This window comes from Lepisma saccharinum, chromosome 6 (assembly GCF_977018435.1).
Source record: "Lepisma saccharinum chromosome 6, izLepSacc3.1, whole genome shotgun sequence".
NCBI lineage: Eukaryota > Metazoa > Arthropoda > Insecta > Zygentoma > Lepismatidae > Lepisma > Lepisma saccharinum.
In genome coordinates, this window is record NC_139234.1 from 36,362,056 (window position 1) to 36,382,712 (window position 20,657).

The 20,657-nt window shown below is 34.4% G+C and overlaps 1 protein-coding gene across 1 annotated transcript in view; it reads left to right on the forward strand.

Annotated features, from left to right (window-relative positions):
* KaiR1D (Kainate-type ionotropic glutamate receptor subunit 1D) overlaps positions 1 to 5,362 on the forward strand; it is a 363,464-nt gene extending 358,102 nt beyond the window's left edge. Inside the window, exons 19-20 of the mRNA XM_083123772.1 lie at positions 2,266 to 2,268; positions 3,809 to 5,362. Of these exons, the coding sequence (XP_082979898.1) occupies positions 2,266 to 2,268; positions 3,809 to 3,973 (168 nt within the window). The 3' untranslated portion in view covers positions 3,974 to 5,362. The remainder of the gene's footprint in view (positions 1 to 2,265; positions 2,269 to 3,808) is intronic.
* The last annotated feature ends 15,295 nt before the right edge of the window (positions 5,363 to 20,657 follow it).

Sequence of the window (20,657 nt, forward strand, 5' to 3'; positions counted from 1 at the left end):
AATTGTGGAACTAATTAAAACATGAATATTTAATTTGCATTATCAACTTTTGTTCGCTGAACTTATTCTAATTGGGTGAGGCATGATTTGCTCCTTCCAGATATAGAGTCTAGAAAAAAATAATTCAAATTTTGTGTACCTTGTGTATATTATCAAAGAAAGGATTGGAAACCAAATGAATTAAACAATTAATATCAGATATTTCACTCGAGAATTATATTTACTTTTAAATGAAATAATGGCCAGAAAAACTACCCACTTTTACCTACAAATAAAGAATAAGCCTGTTTTCTGATGGATCAATGTGTTAAAATTTCTTATAAAAATTAACATTCACAATGTATTCTTTTCACATGTTTAGAGATAATTTGTATTCACATAATTTTGTTCTTTATATACAAATGTTATAGCAATATGGAAATGAGGTACTTCACAGAAATTTTGTAAAACAGAGGGTGGTAAGAGAATGGCATCAATTGAGTGGTAGAACAAAAAGTGTTTTAAATATTTTCCACGCTCAGTTAATACTGACTTTGTACTAAATTTCCGGTTGGTTAGATTTATCTGAGAAGCAATGTTTCCAAAGTCATAACAATATTATTCTAAATAAATTAGTATTAGTCATGTAATTAAATTTTTAATCTATGGATCTGCAGGATATTTGCTTTATTTATGTATCTCGTACATTTAAAGCAAAGACCGACAGATATAAATTTGTAAGCTCAGCTGTATTAAAATTAATGTTCATACTTACACACGAACAAACAATTCAATTTCTAACGAATTTTTGTCAGCAAGGACAATTCCACAATAACATTAGTGTAATAGTATATAAAGTTTGATAAATGTTATTAAATTACTTTGCTGGCATAGTCAAAGGGGCTCTTTCCAATTTGCTTAATCATATTTATGTGATATCTATATGTATGAATACAATTAAAATCAATAAAGTCATTACTGTGGTGAATTCCATGGCCTCATGACTAAAATATTTTGCCCGAAAATAAATTTCAGATGATATTTTTCATAACAAAACCTAGTACATAAGTTTATTGAATATTTATTAAAAAATCTTTGTGAATTTCATGTTGTAAAATACAAAAATTACTAATAATATATTTCCATGAAGATTAATTTTTACTTGTTTTTTAAATACATAGAATACATATATGCAGAAGTTAATGAAATGGTAATTAGCTTCTCAAAAATATTAATAGGAAATCGCTGAACAAGTTCCACAAATTTCACATTTATATTCATCTGTGATGATAACGCTATTTTCCGAAAAGCAAGGACTTTTCATTACAATGGACAGAGTGCATTTGAAATGAACATTTAATCCCTGACAGCTTAAAATATTTTACAGCTTTAAGTGTATTAGCATTTGTTCATTTTGCAAAAACCTTTTGGATCGTCTCTGAACAGTCGGTTATCAGTAAATTCCAAATTACGGAATTTCCATGGATGAACTCAGTTTTCCTCCAATACATAAGCACAGTCTCCATTTCACGAAAAATTTATCGTATATTCTCATCATTTATGTCGTTTGATTACTTGTACATTTAAGAAGTCGATACATTATAGCAAGAGATATAAATGTAATATTATTTCTCGTAAAAATAAAAATATTTGAATAATACGTCTAAGAGATAATCATCACCAAATGATGTATTTTGCACCTAACATTATATTATATCCTCCCACATGGAGAATATTGTCTGCATATTACAAACAATTTCAAGGTTTATATTAATTTTCAAGAAATAATAAAACCATAAATAATTATATGCTATAATGATAGTCCACAATAACATTTTAATGCGAAAACTTAATAATAGCTTTTGAAATATAATGTACAGCAGGTTGCGTTAGGATTACACTTGAGGAAGAGGATACAATTAGCAATTTTGTGACTTACGATAAATATTTGAGCAATGATTAAAACAAAGAAATGATTACGAATCTCTAAATTTCATCAAGTGACATACGTAACCTAGATTATGTGTGTCCTTGTAGTACATAAGAGTTCAAGAGCTTAAAGAACTAATGAGAAATGTCTGTATTAAGATTCCACGAAGTTTTCTTTCGGAAACACTGCTTCTCTTGTAATTTATTTGAATATAATTAAAATAATACATCCTTTATTTTCCATCATTACGGTAGAAGCATTAAATAACGCCTTATGAAATGTGTATGTCATTAAATGACCAATTTAGCTTTATAAAAACTCTCTTTCTTGCATCTACTTCATGTGTGGATATGCAGGAAGTGAGTAAACTTTACTATATATGTTGTCCACTAATGGGCCATTAATTAGTTAGAATGGCAAATGTTCTATCCAAGAAACACTTTCGAGAATATTTACCAATTTAATTGAAAAATTTGAGTGTAACTATTTATGATTTCTAAATCCTAAACAATTCTCTCGTAAAGTGTTACTTGGAAAAATAGAATTAATTATCATTACCTATTTTGGTCGCTTGAATAGGTTTCATACAATGCTTAATAATGTAGAAATTATATATGATGACTGATGAGAAATATTTCCTGAAATCAAAATACGTTATATGTTGATATTTCGTACATCGTCAAATATTTTATAAATTAAATAGAATCAATCATTCATCAACTTATATGCGAATGTCTTGTATTATGAGATTAATTTATTTTTCTAAGATACATTTCCGATTACGAAATAAATGTTCAACTATCCTTCTACTCTGAATTTGTTTTATGATAATAGAAGTATAATTTTATGGAAATGTTTCTTTGTGTAGAACAGTTACAAATTTACTTCAGCTTTAAATAGTATTTTTTAACATTAAAATATATATATTTTTCTTCTAACTTAAATAACATTTTAGAATTTTGTTTCGACCTGAAGGAGAAAATAAGTATTTTTAAAGTTATAGAGTACTGATATATGCATGCAATTGCCTTATAGTGTTCTTAGTACAAGAAGTACTTTCAAATAGGAATGTTAATAAACGTAGCGTTTTGCTATGCAACCATAATAATTATACTTTGTTCATTAATGCATGCTTAAATATTTCCTAAATAGTTGAAAAAAATATTCTGAGCTATGGCATGAATTTTTGTTTTCTCAAAGCATAACCAATAGTTAAAAGACGTACTTTGGACTCATAATAATGAAAATAAAAATTGTAAAGTTTTTAGTAGATGCTTGTTATATTCATGCATAAAACGGTTCTTGAACCTCATGTGCTAGCGTTATTTACAGAAAAAAGAGATATGAAAAGGAAGTTGATTTTTACACATTTTTTTTACAACTCCTTTTTGTGGTTGAAAGTATTAACAATAAAAGACTTATATAAGAGATAATTAATCGTTCGTGATGTTTTCGTATTCATCGTATTCTGCAACCAGAATCAATTCCCATAACAATTTAAATACGAAGTTTTATTGTCCACATGTATTCTCTCTCTCTCCCTCTCTCTGAAGAAGCCAGCCTCCGGGGTGGAGTTCCTTGTGACTTTGTTCTCACGGCGGACAAATATTAAGTGGCGTATGTAGTTGTTACACCTATTTCTGAAGCTACACCTAAACTTTCAAACATGGACACTGGTACAGAAATCATGAAAACCTCCTTACAATAGTAAATATGGTTCAAGTACATGAGAATAAACAAACAATCTAGTAATATATCCATGTGTTAAAGCCTATTTATCTCTTATGAGGCCAAGTTGTTTATATTTTTAACTGAATTTAATAGACAACTAAGGTATATTGTGCTCTTTTCTTTCTACCCAGTCAAAACATTTTAATATTAATTTGTTATTTTTTGCAGTCATCCTTATGTGAGGAAATGGCATCAGAACTGAAATTTGCCCTCCGTTGTAGAGGATCCACCAAACCCGTTCGAAAGAAACAGCAGGACAATGAGAACGGCCACTTCATGCCATTGAGTCCATACGCGCAGTACGGTTTCGTTACAAAAGAACCGCTTACATGACAATCTGAGAACACGTGCGGAGAAGAGGATGAAAGTGAATGTATAAAGATGTCAACTGTGTAACCTTCCGTTTTATTCCTTCAACTTCGCATCCGCGAAAATTTTTTCTCGATTTGTCTGTGCATGTGGAGAACTTGTTTTTCTTACCTCTTGAATTTTGTGTGACGTGCAAGTGATGCAGTTCTCATGCCACGAGAGAAAATGAAATACAATACGTAACTAATTGAAGACATTCCTCAGAATGATGTGTGCCAAGCTGATCTGACTCAAGAAAGAAATGACGATTTCCTCTATTCGTGAATGTGTTTATTACGTCTTTAACCTTGATACTTTTCATAATACCGACTAAGCAATGAGTTGTGTGTGGGAGTGTATATTAGAAGGTGCAAATGTTTTGTGTGCGCTTGCGTGTATGTGTGTTTGTGTGTGTTTACTGCATGTAGAAGAGTGAGCGTATAGATCTTAAATCCATCGTAAACCAGTTTAATATTTCTGTCTTACTGATTTTAAAACAAGAATTTTACAAATAAAACTTGCTTTAGAACATCCAAAATAACAGACTTTATTATTTACAAACACATTTAAAACCTAATAGTTGAATAAAGATCGTGTATTTTATAGACAGCTTTACCATTTTACTGTAATTATTTTATTACAAGATAAATACATTTGATCAATTTACTTGTAACCAGGATAGATAAACATTCCTATAATAATTCAAATAAAGGAGAAAACATATTACACACAACACATATCAGAAATAAAAAACTGAAACATTAAATCGCCAATCAAAATTAATGATAAATAAAGAATGATTACAGTTAATATAACTTTGCTCTGTTTTACACTGTCAATCTTTGCACTTAATACATGCAATTATGTTCATCTTCTAGTAGGCAAGTCCATGATGGTATCCCTACGTACGTAGTTTTTAAATGGATACCGGATTCTATTCCCAGTGGATGTTTCGAACTATAGATCTAGACTCTATGGACTTGTATTGCTATGCAGTGTGTCTAAACTTTGCCAAAGCTATGTCAAGCAATATAGTGCCCTAGAAAAAGTTTTAGTTGCAAGAAGTTTTCTAATCATTTTTGCTTGAAGATCAAAAAATTATGATATTCTTTATTCAGAAAAGTTTCGTATCACGTTAAATCAATTTTACTGATTTGTTGTATCAAGTAAAATAAATTGTCAGATTACCACCACCCATAATTTTTTTTCCATTGTATAACTTTGAAGAAAAATCACATGAATGAGTAACATGACGACAAAAAAAATTCTCATAACTTATTTTCTTATGACTTTAATACATTCATTATTCAAATCAATTGTAATTCATTTCAAATGTACCTTCCACGATGAGGGTAACTGGAGAAATTAATGTAATTGAAGAAATAACAATCACAAAAAATACCTTGGAACTTGAATCAAGACCTCTTGCTTCACATGCCATTATGATAACCATTACATCTGCTGTGCTTCGATCTCACGAACCATTTCCACTTAATGCGTTTTTTACAATTTGTTCCTAAGCCAACTTCTTTCGACTATTACAAAAATATACGTAGTTCATGTAGAGATTCAAATTGAAGAAACCTAATCTTTATGAATTCTCTTATTAGTATCTAAATCAATACTTAATTTATGAAATTATTTCTTTGCTTAAGTAAAAATGCTCAGACAAATTTAACTCTGGCAGTTTATAATTACGTGTCAATTGAAAACTTTTGCAACAATATTTTCATACGCTGAATAATTTATAGTATTTTGTAGGAAAAAATTATACGAAAATATAGATGTTGATTTGAAACAACTTAGTAAGAAAAGTTCTTGTTACTATCAGTTACTTAATAAGATCTTAATTCAAAATATCATATAATATGGTAATCCTCGTTGGGAAGTCCAACAATATCTGATAACTCTTTCAGAAATAATTGACAAAAACACTTATAAGTTGGATAAGCATACATTATTTTTTCTAATTAAATTTATACTAAATGTAGTATGAATATGAAAAGAAAGATGAACAATTTTATATTTATGATGAAATCTAAGTGTATATTACGAGTCCAGTATATTTCATTCTTAAACGATATATAAAATTCAGGTGCACATATATTTTAAACATACGTGTGGTATGTAATTACGCGTATTTCTTTCTCAGACCCGATAAATATTTCGTGCTTCATCGTGAAATTTATTTTCAGTTTAATGTCATAATTATCATAATTGCAAATGTCTATGAATGCTCAAAACATTACCTTTTTTGACAAACTGAAATTTAGAAGTTTTCTTCAAATCACTATTCCTAAAACACCAGTAAATTTCTCGTCTATATAAAATCTAACATCCCTAAGATATCTACCATCGTCAGAGCTATTTGCAATACACAGTAGAAACGATAAAACATCTAACGAAGACGAACCCTAAAGTAATAATATATACGGCATAAATTACTGTTCTACCAGTATACTCAGCATTACACAATAAAGAAATTTGATATGTAAAAATTCTATAGGAGCTTATTTCATTGTCCACAGTAAATCAACCGTATAGTACGAGCTACCTTTTATTATTATAAGAAAACACAATGAGGTTTCAGTATTATGTAAGTTACATCGATACAAAATAAAAAAATATATAATAGATATAGCATATTCGAACATAATGATAAAGGCTTCAAGCGCTGTACACTAAACTAAAGAAATAACATAGATTTGAATTTGAAAATTTCAAATGAAAGATGATATTTACATTCAAATATTCAAATTCAAATCTATGTTATTTCTTGAGTTTAATGAACAGCGTTTGAAGCCTTGCTTTCTAAACATCTATTTTAAACTGATAAATTGACCATACTTATCATTCAACAAAATAAAATACACTTGCTAACAAGCTCTATATAAATGTCTACAGAACATGCTACTACTTATTGAAGTATTACATTATTTAAGCCAATTATTCTATAATTTATGATCCTGTCAATTGATATGACGTTTGTGAACCATCTGTCTTTCAATACATAGCATATTAGATACATACGTATTTCTCAACAATTTCAATTGTGGGAAACATTAAGCCCTAAGAATTTCTAATAATGGTTGCACACATTTAGACTAATTGTGTGGTTAGTTGATGTAAATATTCTCAAACTTATGAGGATATTGATTCTACACTATGTTCAAAGATTTGTATCCATTTTTCTCTGAAATGTTGTGAATTTATTTCCTAGAATTACTTGGCCTACCTAGATTTCAAAACGGATGAAATTCCAGTTTGAGTACAAAGCACATGCATGTTAAGACTAGATAACCTAGAATAGGTGATACGTATTTTCAGGTGTGCTATAAACTATGTGACAATATCTTTTCTCAGTTTGTTAGTGATGTTGTACCGAGAGATAGTTCAGAATTGTGATGTGTGCGTGTTACTGGATAATTCTTTGTATTACAGAAATAATAAACATTTTACAGGGTAATATTTGAAAGTTATTTTAACACACTATTTTCTATTTCATCTTTGTGTGTTATTTGTTTCACTTTTTATTAACTTCTTTACGATTGCATATATTTTATTCTGGTATATCTGTTTAATAAGTGTTTGTTCCCTTTAATAGAATCATTAATCAATAGGATTAATTTCTTAATTTATCTTGAATTTAGTTACATTTGAAGATATAATAAATATGCAAGACGAACTGTGTGAATATTTAACAGGTACAGGAACAAACTGAAAGTGAATTTAGCACATAAGATAAAAATATATTAATAGCTGTCGTGATGTTAGCGAAATTTTGATGCAAGAAAATTTTGTCTATTTTCTATAAGGCAATCTCAATAAAAAGCCTTAAAACTTGTGAAAAGTAATGACACAATCTCTTCTATTGATTCTTGTGAAACGAGAAAAAATTAGGAATATTATCCCGAGACATAGTCCATATCAATTTAGGCAGGCGGTTACCTTCATAGTCGCAGATGTTATTGAATTAAACATATGTTAAAATTCAGGACAAAGTAAGAAACCCGTAGTGCCCCTAGTCACTTCAAAAATCGTTACCAACTGTTTCAATTGACTAAGTCGATTGTGCCAATGGATTGAGTATACAGTGGTACTGGTCATGGGAAGGGGCCTTGCGATGGTGTAGGAGGCCTGCTGAAGGACCATGCTACAAAACATAATCTTTCCAGCCCAAGTACAGCTGCAATTCAGAATGCTGAAGATTTTACAAGAGTGGTGAAGTCCTACACATCAACAGCCCTCATCCTGTTGCCCAAAGAGGAAGTTGAAGAATTCCGTTAGCAGAAAATAGAAGAATGGTCCAACCAAACTACCCCTATGAAACGAATTCAGAAGACCCATGTCTGGACTCACAGTGATGGGCGTACTTATATTGCACAAACTTTAAAGAGCAAGAAAGAAGAAATTTCATTTGTCCAACCAAGATCTCAGAAAAGGCAGGAGAATATTCAGAATCACAAACTACAAAGAGGGATGTTTGTGGCCTGTGTGTATGACTGTGACTGGTGGATTACAGAGGTTATAGATATCAGTTGTGAGTTAAATGAAATCGTCGTGAATTTTATGCTACCACATGAACCGGATGTTGGATATAGATTTCCAGTTGCAAGACAGCAACACCACCACCAGTGCTCACTTCCAATTCGCAATGTTTTAAATATTGTCGGTGCTCCAGTTCCTATTGGTTCAGCAGGAAGGCATCACTTAATATCAAAGGAAGATACTGATGCAGTTGAACAAATTTTTAGTTCATTGAATTGCTAATTTCAGTTCTAAGCAGAGTGCACGGAAGTGTGCTTTGGAATTTGTAATATGTTTTGGAACTTGCACATATATTTTGAAAGCTTTATTATGTTTTGAAAGCTGTATCTGTTACTTATCTTTATGAAGAATTAAAATGCCATGTCAAATAAGACTGGATTTTGATTTCATGAGACCAATATGTGAGAATGTGGTAATGGAAACTGGTTTAATGTATGGCAAAATTTTCAATTGTTTATAAAACCTGTTAAACTCAAAAGTGGAAGTTCTCCTTTTCAGGGAATGTAGTACTGTATGGTACTGATCAACAGTAAAAAAATCAAAATTTTTGGGATTGGCATTTTTTAAAAAAATATTATTTTTGATTTTAAAAAAAAAATCAGAAGGCTACAGCAAGAGAACTTGGACACATATTTCCAAACAGAGGTTATCATTTTAATCAGAAACTTATTCTCTTTCAAATACAAAAAACAGCAACAAAATATCTTGAACTGTTCCAGAGATAGAGCATTTTAATATTTTGCCAAAAATCGCACATTAGAAATGACGCCCGAGGTGCCATTTTTGGCGGCCTGTATCTCGGGCCAGGATTTTTTTTTGGACAAAACAAAATAATACGTGTTTCTTACTTTGTCCTGAATTTTAACATATGTTTAATTCAATAACATCTTTGACTATGAAGGTAAGATATTTCTTTGCCTGCTTAAATTGATATGGACTATGCCCCCCAGTAAAGGTCAAAACCTACAAAAAGCTATATTTAAAGCAGTTCCTATTAGCTGTTGATTACCTGCAATTTCCAAAGCATAAACTTCAAATTGTTCGCATCCACTCGCATGATCACATGATCATTAATCACTTCACGGTAAAACCTGCACAATATACATTTTGGAGGTAAGTATATTTTTCTCATACAATATCACATCATTCTTCATTTCTCGCCACATATTTTTGTGGTATTTATACTCATGCATAGATAAATCAATACTATGTAGTATTTTGTGAATATTTCGCTCCTGTTCCAGATACACCTCACAAACCCACCACAATTCACTTCTTCGTTACACATTTGTAACTACCTAATGCATTATATTCCTAAACTGCGGTAACTGCAGCAAGGGAAACCATCTGATGCTAAGCATTATGGTTAGCAATATATTCTTCATTCTGCATGGGGAGTTTTCCTCATTTCAATATATCAGGGACGTATATTTTAGGTTAGCTAGGATATCTGCTAAGCTCGATGCCAAGAGACTAAAATACATCAAGAAAATCGATTAGAATATATGATGTTTCAAAAGTTGGCCACCTGTCCTGGCTTCGTCGAGAATTTGTTTCAAGAATTGAGCCACCTGTTCTGGCTTCAAGAATTTGTGTCAAGAGCTGGCCATTTGTCCTGGTTAGTCAAGAATTTGTTTCAAGAGTTGGCCACCTGTCCAGGCTTCAAGAATTTGTGTCAAGAGCTGGCCACCTGTACTGGCTTCGTCAAGAATTTGTTTGCAGAGTTGGCCACCTGCCCTGGCTTCACCAAGAATTTGCAATGAACTCCCTGTTCTGGCCGATTAACACGCAGTCTTCGCGCCATTCCTGGAAGGATGTATTGTTCCCAGTATGAAATATTTCCAGGAAAGGGAATTTTTGAGTCAAGCAATTACAGGAATGGGAAAAAAGGGACCAACATCTAAAAATATGCATCATTCTCTTGCTACAAGAACCACTAAGAGCGTCTAACCATCAGCCTTCCACTACGGCTTCGGTCCTTTGAGGGTTCGTTTATTGTCTTCACGAAAACAGCAACTGTTGGAATGTTTCGAGGACGGACCCTTGGTTCGATCTAAAATGTGGGCCTTTTCACCGTCATACTGTATATGTTGAATGGTCAAGTTGAAATATCACGGGTTCCGATATCTGGTGATAGAAATAAATAAAAATCATGTTACAGGGGCAGTGAAGGGCTTATTTTGCTTGTTTCTCGCGAGGAGAACCAAAACGACTACATTAGCGGTGTTTTATCCTGTGACCCATCGACCCCCAGGTGGTGCCAAACTCTCCCAGGAGGTCGCCGAAGACTTAAAGGAATATTACTGTATTAGTCGTAATCTCGAAGAAAGACACAAGGAAAGATGGATAAAATCATTTTCTGCTCTGCTTGTTCATAGGTTCATAAATATGAAAAGTCAAACGTAAGAATGAAGTATGTTTCATGGATGGAGTAAACAAGTAGGCAATATTAAAAAATATGCTTATTAAAATATGTGAAATTGTCTAACTGGCGACAAGAGTACAGAATACGAAAATTTCCACGGTAATATTTAAGAGCAACTATCTATGTTATTACAATAGGGTTATATCACGTGAAATCACCCAATTGAAAGACAAAAAGTTGCCTCATAGTTTGTTTCCATTTTTCTTACTGAGAGATATTTGATCCAATATGATAAATATACAGGGTTAGTCAAAAGTATCGGGACAGGCCAGTAATAACGAGACGCGTGGACGGAGGAAAATCACATGTTGCAAGTGGGTATTGGTGTGGAAACTGCATTGAATGGGGGTGTGGTCATCATGGCAGCCATCTTGGATTCCGCCATATTGGATATCACAAAATATTTTCAAATGGAAAGGGGCATGTATGACACATCAATTTAGGCTAGAATCGTCCCACAAATGACAATCCGAACTCATTTTGGACCTATCGCCAGTCGTGGAAGAGATAGGGTGTGCTATGTTTGACTGCAAAAAATTAGATTTATCTGAAAGAATTGTTTACTGTATTCCTGTGGGTAACTGTACACACTGCAAATTACAGAGAGCATGAACAAGAAAACATGACATTGACTAACATAATTCCTCAAAGTAAGTGCTCAAACTGCATTGCGTCGACTGTCTGACAATATGCCAACCAATCGTAAAAACTGCAAAGTTCAGGTTGTAGCATATCCCAAGAAAGTGCTCTTGTTTCGTCCACAATGCGATTCCGTAGATCATTCAGGCAGTGTGGTTTCGTGTGATAAACTTTGTCCTTCATGTGCCCCCATAAAATAATCCAGGGGTGATAGACTGGGAGATCAGTTTTCCTTAGTTTCCCCAGGCGCATTTTTTTTTTGTTAAAACTCTTATGTACTTCGAGGCCTTTACTTCTCTTCGTTTCTTCCTTTCCTGCCTCTAGTCCTTTCCCCGCGTTGTTTTGATAGTTTGTTTAAAACAACATAATATCGCAAATTACCGAATTAAAGAATGCCAGTCTAAACAATCCTTCCTTACAACAGAGGAACATACTCTTTTGTAGCTAACAATCCTATTCGACGAATTTAGAGAATCAGGTACGTATTTGTTTTCCTTTCCCTTCCACGGACAGCAAAAACAGTGTTCGTCTGGATATTTACTCTGCCTGTACACATCCCTTGTAGATTGTAGTCATCTTCCTCGAAGGTCAGTTGCATTTGTTATCGGCCTTGTGAACGTTCTGCATGTGGCTCATGTTGGTGGGTATTGTGCCAAAGGAAGGAGATTTGTGTCCGTGTCAGTGGTCAAAATGGAGCTCAGTGAACGAGAACGTATTACGTTATTAATGATGCGTGGATATGGAGATCGCAAGCGATCTTATATCGAGATGCGACAGTTATTACATGCTCCCGAAATCTTGTAGCACCGAAGCAGTTTCTTTGGATGTGTTACAATCTTTTGTGGAATATCCGCATACATCGACAACCAGCGTTGCCAACATGCTTGCTCGACATTTCCCAGAGTTCAGTGCAACGAAGTTTAGTGCGCAGTAAGTTTAAACCCTACAAAGCGAGTTTAGTGCATGAACTGACGGAAGATGACTTTGATCGCCGTACTGAATTTTGCGAAGTAATGATGCAAAATATCGATAACGATATTATTCATCTCAATGACATTGTATTCTCTGATGAAGCGACATTTATGTTAAAAGGGCAGGTGAACCGACATAACTGTCACTATTGGAGCGATTAAAACACGCATTGGATGATGGAATAGCATACCCAATTTCCACAGAAACTGAATGTTTGGGTAGGAATGATGGGAATCATTCTTGGTCCATTGTTCATTGACGGCAATCTGACAGGTGAGAAGTATTTGACAATGCTTCGTGAACACATTGTCACTGCCATCCAAGTGGCCACACATGACTTTAATGGTGTTTGGTTCCAACAGGACGGAGCGCTGCCACACTATGGACAAGATGTTCGACAATACTTACATCAAACCTTTCCACAACGATGGATTGGAAGACGAGGTATAATCGAATGGTCTGCAAGATCTCCGGACCTATCACCCCTGGATTACTTTCTATGGGGGCACATGAAGGACAAAGTGTATCGCACGAAAGCACACTCCCTGAATGATCCACGCAATCGCATTGTGGACGAAACAAGATGACTTTCTCGGGATATGCTACAACGTGCACTTCGCAGTTTTTGGGATCAGTTGGCATATTATCAGACAGTCGACGGGAATCAGTTTGAGCACTTGCTTTGAGGAATTCTGTTAGTCAATGTCATGTTTTCTTGTTCATGCTCTCTGTAATTTGCAGTGTACAGTTGCTCACACGAATACAGTAAACAATTCTTTCAGAGAAATCTAATTTTTTGCAGTGAAACGTAATACACTTCTTCTCTTCCACGAATGGCGATAGGTAAAAAATAAGTTCGGATTGTCGTTTGTGGGACGATTCTAGCCTAAATTGATGTGTCATACATACTCTTTTCCATTTGAAAATATTGTGTGATATCCAATATGGCGGAATCCAAGATGGCTGCCATGATGACCACACCCCCATTCAATGCAGTTTCCACACCAATACCCACTTGCAACATGTGATTGTCCTCCGTCCACGCGTCTCTTTCAGATAAATCTAATTTTTTGCAGTCAAACGTAGCACACCCTATCTCTTCCACGAATGGCGATAGGTCCAAAATGAGTTCGGATTGTCATTTGTGGGACGATTCTAGCCTAAATTGATGTGTCATACATGCCCCTTTCCATTTGAAAATATTTTGTGATATCCAATATGGCGGAATCCAAGATGGCTGCCATGATGACCACACCCCCATTCAATGCAGTTTCCGCACCAATACCCACTTGCAACATGTGATTTTCCTCCGTCCACGCGTCTCGTTATTACTGGCCTGTCCCGATACTTTTGACTAACCCTGTATATATAGATGTCACATAGTTTTAATAGCAAAACACAAAAAATGGGCCTGAACAATACAAATCAAACATGAACATTGAATATTTACATTCCATTACGTTTACAAATTCCTCTATGCTCTTGTGAATGTTACTTTTTGAAATATGTTTATGTGCACAACTGCGGAAGGATGGCCACTGAATATAAAGTTAACACATGTGGCTTCTCTGAACTAAAGTTCTCAAATATATCAAACAAATGTCATACAAATTACGTAAACGTTATGAATTTTATTTTCATAAACCCAATATTTTTCCCGGCAAACTCCAACGGTAGTAGACTAACTTTCAACATAGAAATTCAAAGACCAATAATATTAACAAGAAAGTAGAAGTTTCTCCTTTTCCTGTATTTTGTTGGGTTGAATGAATCATTTGAAATTTCAGCTACAGTGAGTCACATAATTATTCGGACACACAGTAAATTTCTAACGTTTAAGAGCGGGAAGGGAGTGAAATCTGTGTACAGCGTTGAAGTTGATTTTCGTTTAAAAAATGTCATGTTTAGCACAAAATTAGACGATAAAAATTTAAAAAACGAACATCATCAATAATATAACGAAGGATGAATCCCTACCGTTGCAAAAATAGTGCCACAAAATTATTCGGACACATAGTAAATGTTAACGTAAGTTTGCGATACAGTGACAATTTCGATTTACTCTGTTCATATACGTATATTAACTCTGGTTTCCTGTACGTTTCTATAGCGCTTTGTTTAACGAAGTTGTGATATATGAACATTTTCTATGTAGAAATGGGGCGAAGAGGAAAGGAAAGTTCATTTGAACAACGTCAGTTGGTGATATGGCACCACGCTAAGGGTAAAACTTACCGTGCAATTGCCTCAATGTTGAAAATGAAAGAAAGTACAGTTGCAGATATTATTAAGCGATTTAAAGATGAAGACAGCGATCCCACGGTCATACAAGGAGACCAAGAATTTCTTTCCCCAGAGAAGAGACGGTAATCGTGAGGAATTTTTTTTTTTAAAAAAAGATGAGTGCTCCAATGGTGTGTGCTGAGGTAGCTGAGTAGTGTGGAAAGCACATTCATCCTGAAACTATACGAAGAGTGCTCAGAAGGGCAAACTATCATGGCCGTGTAGCCAGGAGAAAGCCATTTGTAAGAAGCCAAACAGGACAAAAAGACTGGTGTTCGCAAAGGAACACTTAGGAAAGGATCAGACATGGTGGAATCGGGCAATTTTCACTGACGAGAGTAAATTCAATATTTGTGAGTCAGATGGGAGGGTAACAGTGTGGCGTAAACCAAATGAGCAGCTCCGAGGGAAAAATTTGCAAGCAACAGTGAAGCACGGGGGTTGTCACGTAATGGTTTGGGGCTTCATGTCGACCCAAGGCGTTGGTAAATTGGCTTTCATTGAACAGGCAATGGACAGGTACCGTTACCTTGACATTCTGAAGTCAAATCTAAAGACTAGTGCTGAATTGATGGGCATTCTAAGTAACTTTATATTTTATCAATATAATGACCCGAAGCACACTTCCCGCGTAGTATAAGAATGGTTATTGTACAACTGCCCAAAAGTGCTCCATCCTCCACAGCAGTCTCCAGACTTGAACATCATTGAGCACCTCTGGTGTAAGTTGGAAAAAGAATTGAGAAAAACACCTATAACCTCGAAGGCAGACCTCAAGGAGAGACTTCAACATGAATGGGCCAACATATCGCCAGAGTACGCCAGAAAGTATGCCAAATCGTTTATCCGAGGTGTTAAAAATGAAAGGGATGCCTACCAGATACTGACATTTCTGTTCGTTGCTTTTCAAGCGTGTTTATTGTTTCTCCTTCCATGTGTCCGAATAATTTTGTTTAACCCACAAAAAATGTTTGTCTTGTTTAATGAAAATATTTTACTAATATATTATATTAAACATAATTGAAGATAATTAACAGTGTGCCCATATTGTGTTTTGTTTGTTAAATAAATATTAAACATCTATCATCGTATTATATCACGACTACGTCAGTAAATATTCAGAAATATTATCTGTCCGAATAATTATGTGACTCACCGTATATTTTAACTTAACCCAATATAATGCAGCGTTGACTGGGAAAACCATTAAGAAGTTTGTACACTCTGAAATACTGTAACTAAATTAAAATCCAAAAATTCACTCCAAGTTAATTTAATCATTATTTCAACTGCAAATATAATGACAGAAAATAAGTTTCTTTTAATGCTGGAAAAATATACACCACTTACTACGAGGGAAACATGTTTTAAAAATATGCGATTTGTTGTAATATTACCAGTTAAATAAAGTCTAATTCTAATTATACATCATAGTTATTTATAATATTTCAAACTGTACACAAAACACAACATCTTATTCACTAACTTTAAAATAGTTATTAGACTTTGAAACTATTTGCTTAAAAACGTAAAAACATAAGTAGGACACGCCCTTTGACCTACTTTTTATTTTACGACGTTTTACGGACTAAACTAACCTACAATGAGAGAAAAATGGACAGAAAAAGCTCTGGCATCACTTTTTAAGCTATTTTTTACCTCCTGCAAATTTTGCTCTTATACTACCTCGCCCTTTGACCTACTTTTGAAATGACTTACGACATTTTCCTATAAGGCTGTCTCCTCTTACTGTAAGGTCCCTCAGTGTAATCTACTACGACCTGCTCTCAGCGTAATCTGCCACGACCTAATACGATGTTTTTTAAAACTCATGTGTGATCTTCTACAATGTGGCCCCCTGCTACGAACTAACGGGACCTCTCCTACGATGGTTTTGCCCCCCCCCCCCCTGCTACGATGTTTTTCTCCTCATGATGCAAAAAAAATGGTATTGTAGCGGTATTTGCAATTTAACGCAGGACTTGGAAAATTTTCGATTGATGAAAAAAATTGGTTCCATGACGACCTATGTTCATTTTGGTATGGGAGGACAGAGGACACCGAGACTCGACCAACGCACTAAACCCGACTTTTCTACGACTATTCGTTCAAAAGTTACGAGTGATCAAAGTTTTTGGAGGGTGGGCTAACTTCTTACCCCTTGACCCCAGGACCACCAAAACTTGGTACACGTATTCTACACCTCCAAAATCGACAGGGAGGTATCTAACGATACCGTATGGGGGTGTTTTTCGATATATTTTTTCGATAACTCTTACTATTTTCGAGATATTTGCAATTTAAGATTTTTTAACGCTGTGGACTTCGGGCTCGCGTTTTTTTTTTAACCGACCTACTCCTGGAAGTACTATATAAAATTTTTCAAGAATTGTATTGGACGAAGATGATGATATCCATTTGAGTGATCGATATTGCTGAAATTTATCTGGTGTTCTCTAGATGATCATGAAAAAAAAACTATATTTATAAAATTACAGGGAGAAAAAGTGATAATCTAGAAGTTGCGAATGTAATAACAGGAGAGATGGAAGCAATTCTGGACGAAAAACGACAAGGAGAAGAGGAAACGTAAGGAGACTAATCGACGCGAGCAAGACAAAAGATGATCTGATGTAATAATACTACAGCATTTTAAGTGCCATGCATTTCTTCTTCGTTCGTAATGAAATCAACAAGTTATTCAAATTACGGAACTTGTAATTTGACCTCCCTAGCGAAGCATGTTCTAAAAAATAAAAAATCATCGGAAGTTTTCATTTCGCAAGCCACGATGAACTTAGGAGGCACAGGCTTGTATGCATTCCGTCTTTCGTTCGGAGGGACAACGTAACCAACCATTCAATGATGGGGCCACCCCCATGGCGCAGTGGTAGCGTCGTTGCCTTGTAATCAAGGGGCCCAGGGTTCGATACCCGGTGGAGGCACAAGTGGTTCGGATCCCACTTTAAACTGTAGGTCCAGGCTCGATTAGCTATACTGTGCATAAAGTGGACTTAAAACACAAACTCAACAACAACAACAACATTCAATGATGATAATGTTTATGAATTTGTTCGGATTGAGAAAGTAAAAATTATCATGGAAGAGCCACCTTCCTTTGATATCCCCTTTCCTCTGTTCATACTTTCCTTCCTTGATTTCTATTATGTTTCCCGCTCGTCAGTCAAGCTTTTTTTTTCACAGCTCTTCGTTTCCATTTTTCTCTCAACGTACAAATTCATGTTATCACGTCATGGAAATTTTCTTCTTTTTGCATTGCATAATTGAAGATTTGAAATAACACATGATGATCAAAATGCTATTGGCAAAATTTACGAGGGGAATGAAATTGTAAGAATTCCCTTGTCAATATGAATATCATATTACTAACTTTGTTTTTTGTTTAATACGTGAAACCATATTACATTGAATATTAACTAATTAATTAATTCTCTACCTTTCTTGAACCCGAAAGTTCATGCTTGCAGTTCGATTTGTCCTTATCCTGAGCAAGATCTATTTATATATTTTTTAATTTTTTTTAGTTCCTTAGATATGAAACGAGGAGACAGAGAAAAGTAACACGAATTAAGCCTTCTTTTCATTTCCTCTTTAATATCATTTTCATTTGTTAGTATTACTCCCAAGTATTTTGGATTTGGAAAAACTGGTTCAAACAAGTTGTTATCACTTGGTTTCGGCCTGTAAGCACATATCTTTAGATTTCACATTGCTAACTTCTAAAAACTATCTCTCTTTAGCTGCTTTGAAAAAAATATTTTAGCATTATTCTTAATTTGTATTTACATCATTCCCCAGTAAGTCTACATCATCTGCATATGCTAAAACTACTTCGTTAGTTTCTTTTAGCTTCCTAGAAGAATATTCTAAGGCAAAATTAAAAGAGCAATGGAGATAATGCATCTTCTTTTTTTTAATCCATCATGACTTGTACATTTCTCAGACATATTAACAAGTTTCTTCTCGACTAATTTATCTCTTTGGCATCTTTGACTTCAATCAAGTTAGATTCTGCTGTGCGTATTTAATTTATTTCTGATTTATCTCCTACATGAACTTTTAAAACATCATTAAAGTAGTTCTTCCATCTATTTAAAATAGTCCGCCATTTTATATCAAGTTTACTTTAGGTTGCCACCCCTTTCTCAATTCATTTGCACCTCTACTACTTTTATTTCAATTTCGTTAATTTTACTTTTCAAGTAATCTTCTATAAACATGCTGTTGTTCTTTAACCGCCTAAGTCTTTTTTTCTATTAGTGCCTCTCAGATGGTGCAGTAGTAGCGTCGTCGCCTTGTAATCAAGGTATCCTGGGTTCGATCCCTGGTGGAGGCATGTAGTGGTTGGGATCCCACTTTAAACTGCAGGTCCAGGCCCGATTAGCCTTACTGTGCATAAAGTGGACTTAAATCAATCAATCAATCTATTTCTATTAGGTTATGCGAACCATGGCTTACTTTTTCTTGATTTATACTTTATTTAACTGCTGATTCTATTGCATTACGTACGTGTTCCCAATTCTTATTTACGTCTGTTTCATTTAAATCCTGCAAAATTAAAAAAAATGTACAATTGTATAGGTTGAAGTTCATTATATGGAAATAAATTTAATTTTTTTTAATTCATTTTTTTTGCCAGGGATTGTATTTTTTTTTATAGTGGCATGTGCTTTCATAACTAACTAACTAACTCTCCAGCCTTCTCAAACCCAAAAGGTTCATGGCTGCATCAACACAGGCCTTCCATCTGTCCCTATCTTGAGAAAGATCTATATACTCTTTTTCCATACCTACCAAAAATTTTCCGTTAGGTCCATCCCAAATATTTGTCCTTCCATCTTCGTCTTAGTTTTCCTACAGGTCTCTTACCATCAGGTCTCCCAACAAGAATCCTGTAAACTCCTTTTTTTTCCTCTCCCATTCGTGCCACATGGCCTGTCCACCTAAGTCTTCTTGATTTAATTAATCTAATAATATCTGGACATGAATATAAATTTATGTAGTTCTAAATTATGTAACCTTCTCCACTCACCTATCTTCTCACCCCTTTTAGATCCAAATATTTTCCTAACGATCTTATTTTCAAATACTCTCAATTTATGTCCCTCTTTCAATATGACAGACCAAGTTTCACATCCATATAATACAACAGGCAAAATTACTGTTTTGTATATTTTAACTATAAGTTTCTTAGAGAGAAGTAACATACATTTCCTAAATTTTAAGCCTACTTTTTTATTTTATATAAACATAACCCTACAGCACTACAGCACCATGGCGGGCCTTGGCTTACCTACCGACTGCTGGTCTCCCTCCCACACTGTTCCTCCGTCACCTGTTATAGCGTGGAGGTCTCAGACCAGTATTGGGGTGACGGGTTTTTATTTTATATCCTCTTTAATATAATTTTCATTTGTTAATATTACTCCTAAGTATTTGAATTTTTAAACTGGTTCAAATAAGTTATCATGTGCTAACCACTGAACCGGAAATCAACAGCGTTGAGGCAGGGGTCCCAGGTTCAAATCCTGGTCTGGGCATGGGTGTTATTTGTGGTGTCCCTTCATTAATTTCATCATCATCACATACTCATCTTCGCGTTTAGCCAAAAGTGGCGGAAAAAAGTAAAATAAACGAAATCAATTAATTGGTGCTAACCACTACGTCACGAGGTCGACTGGTACAGAAAGGCTAATCGGGACTACAATTTAAAGTAGGATCCGAACAACTAAGTGCCTCCACCGGGTATCGAACCCAGGACCCCTTGATTACAAGGCAATC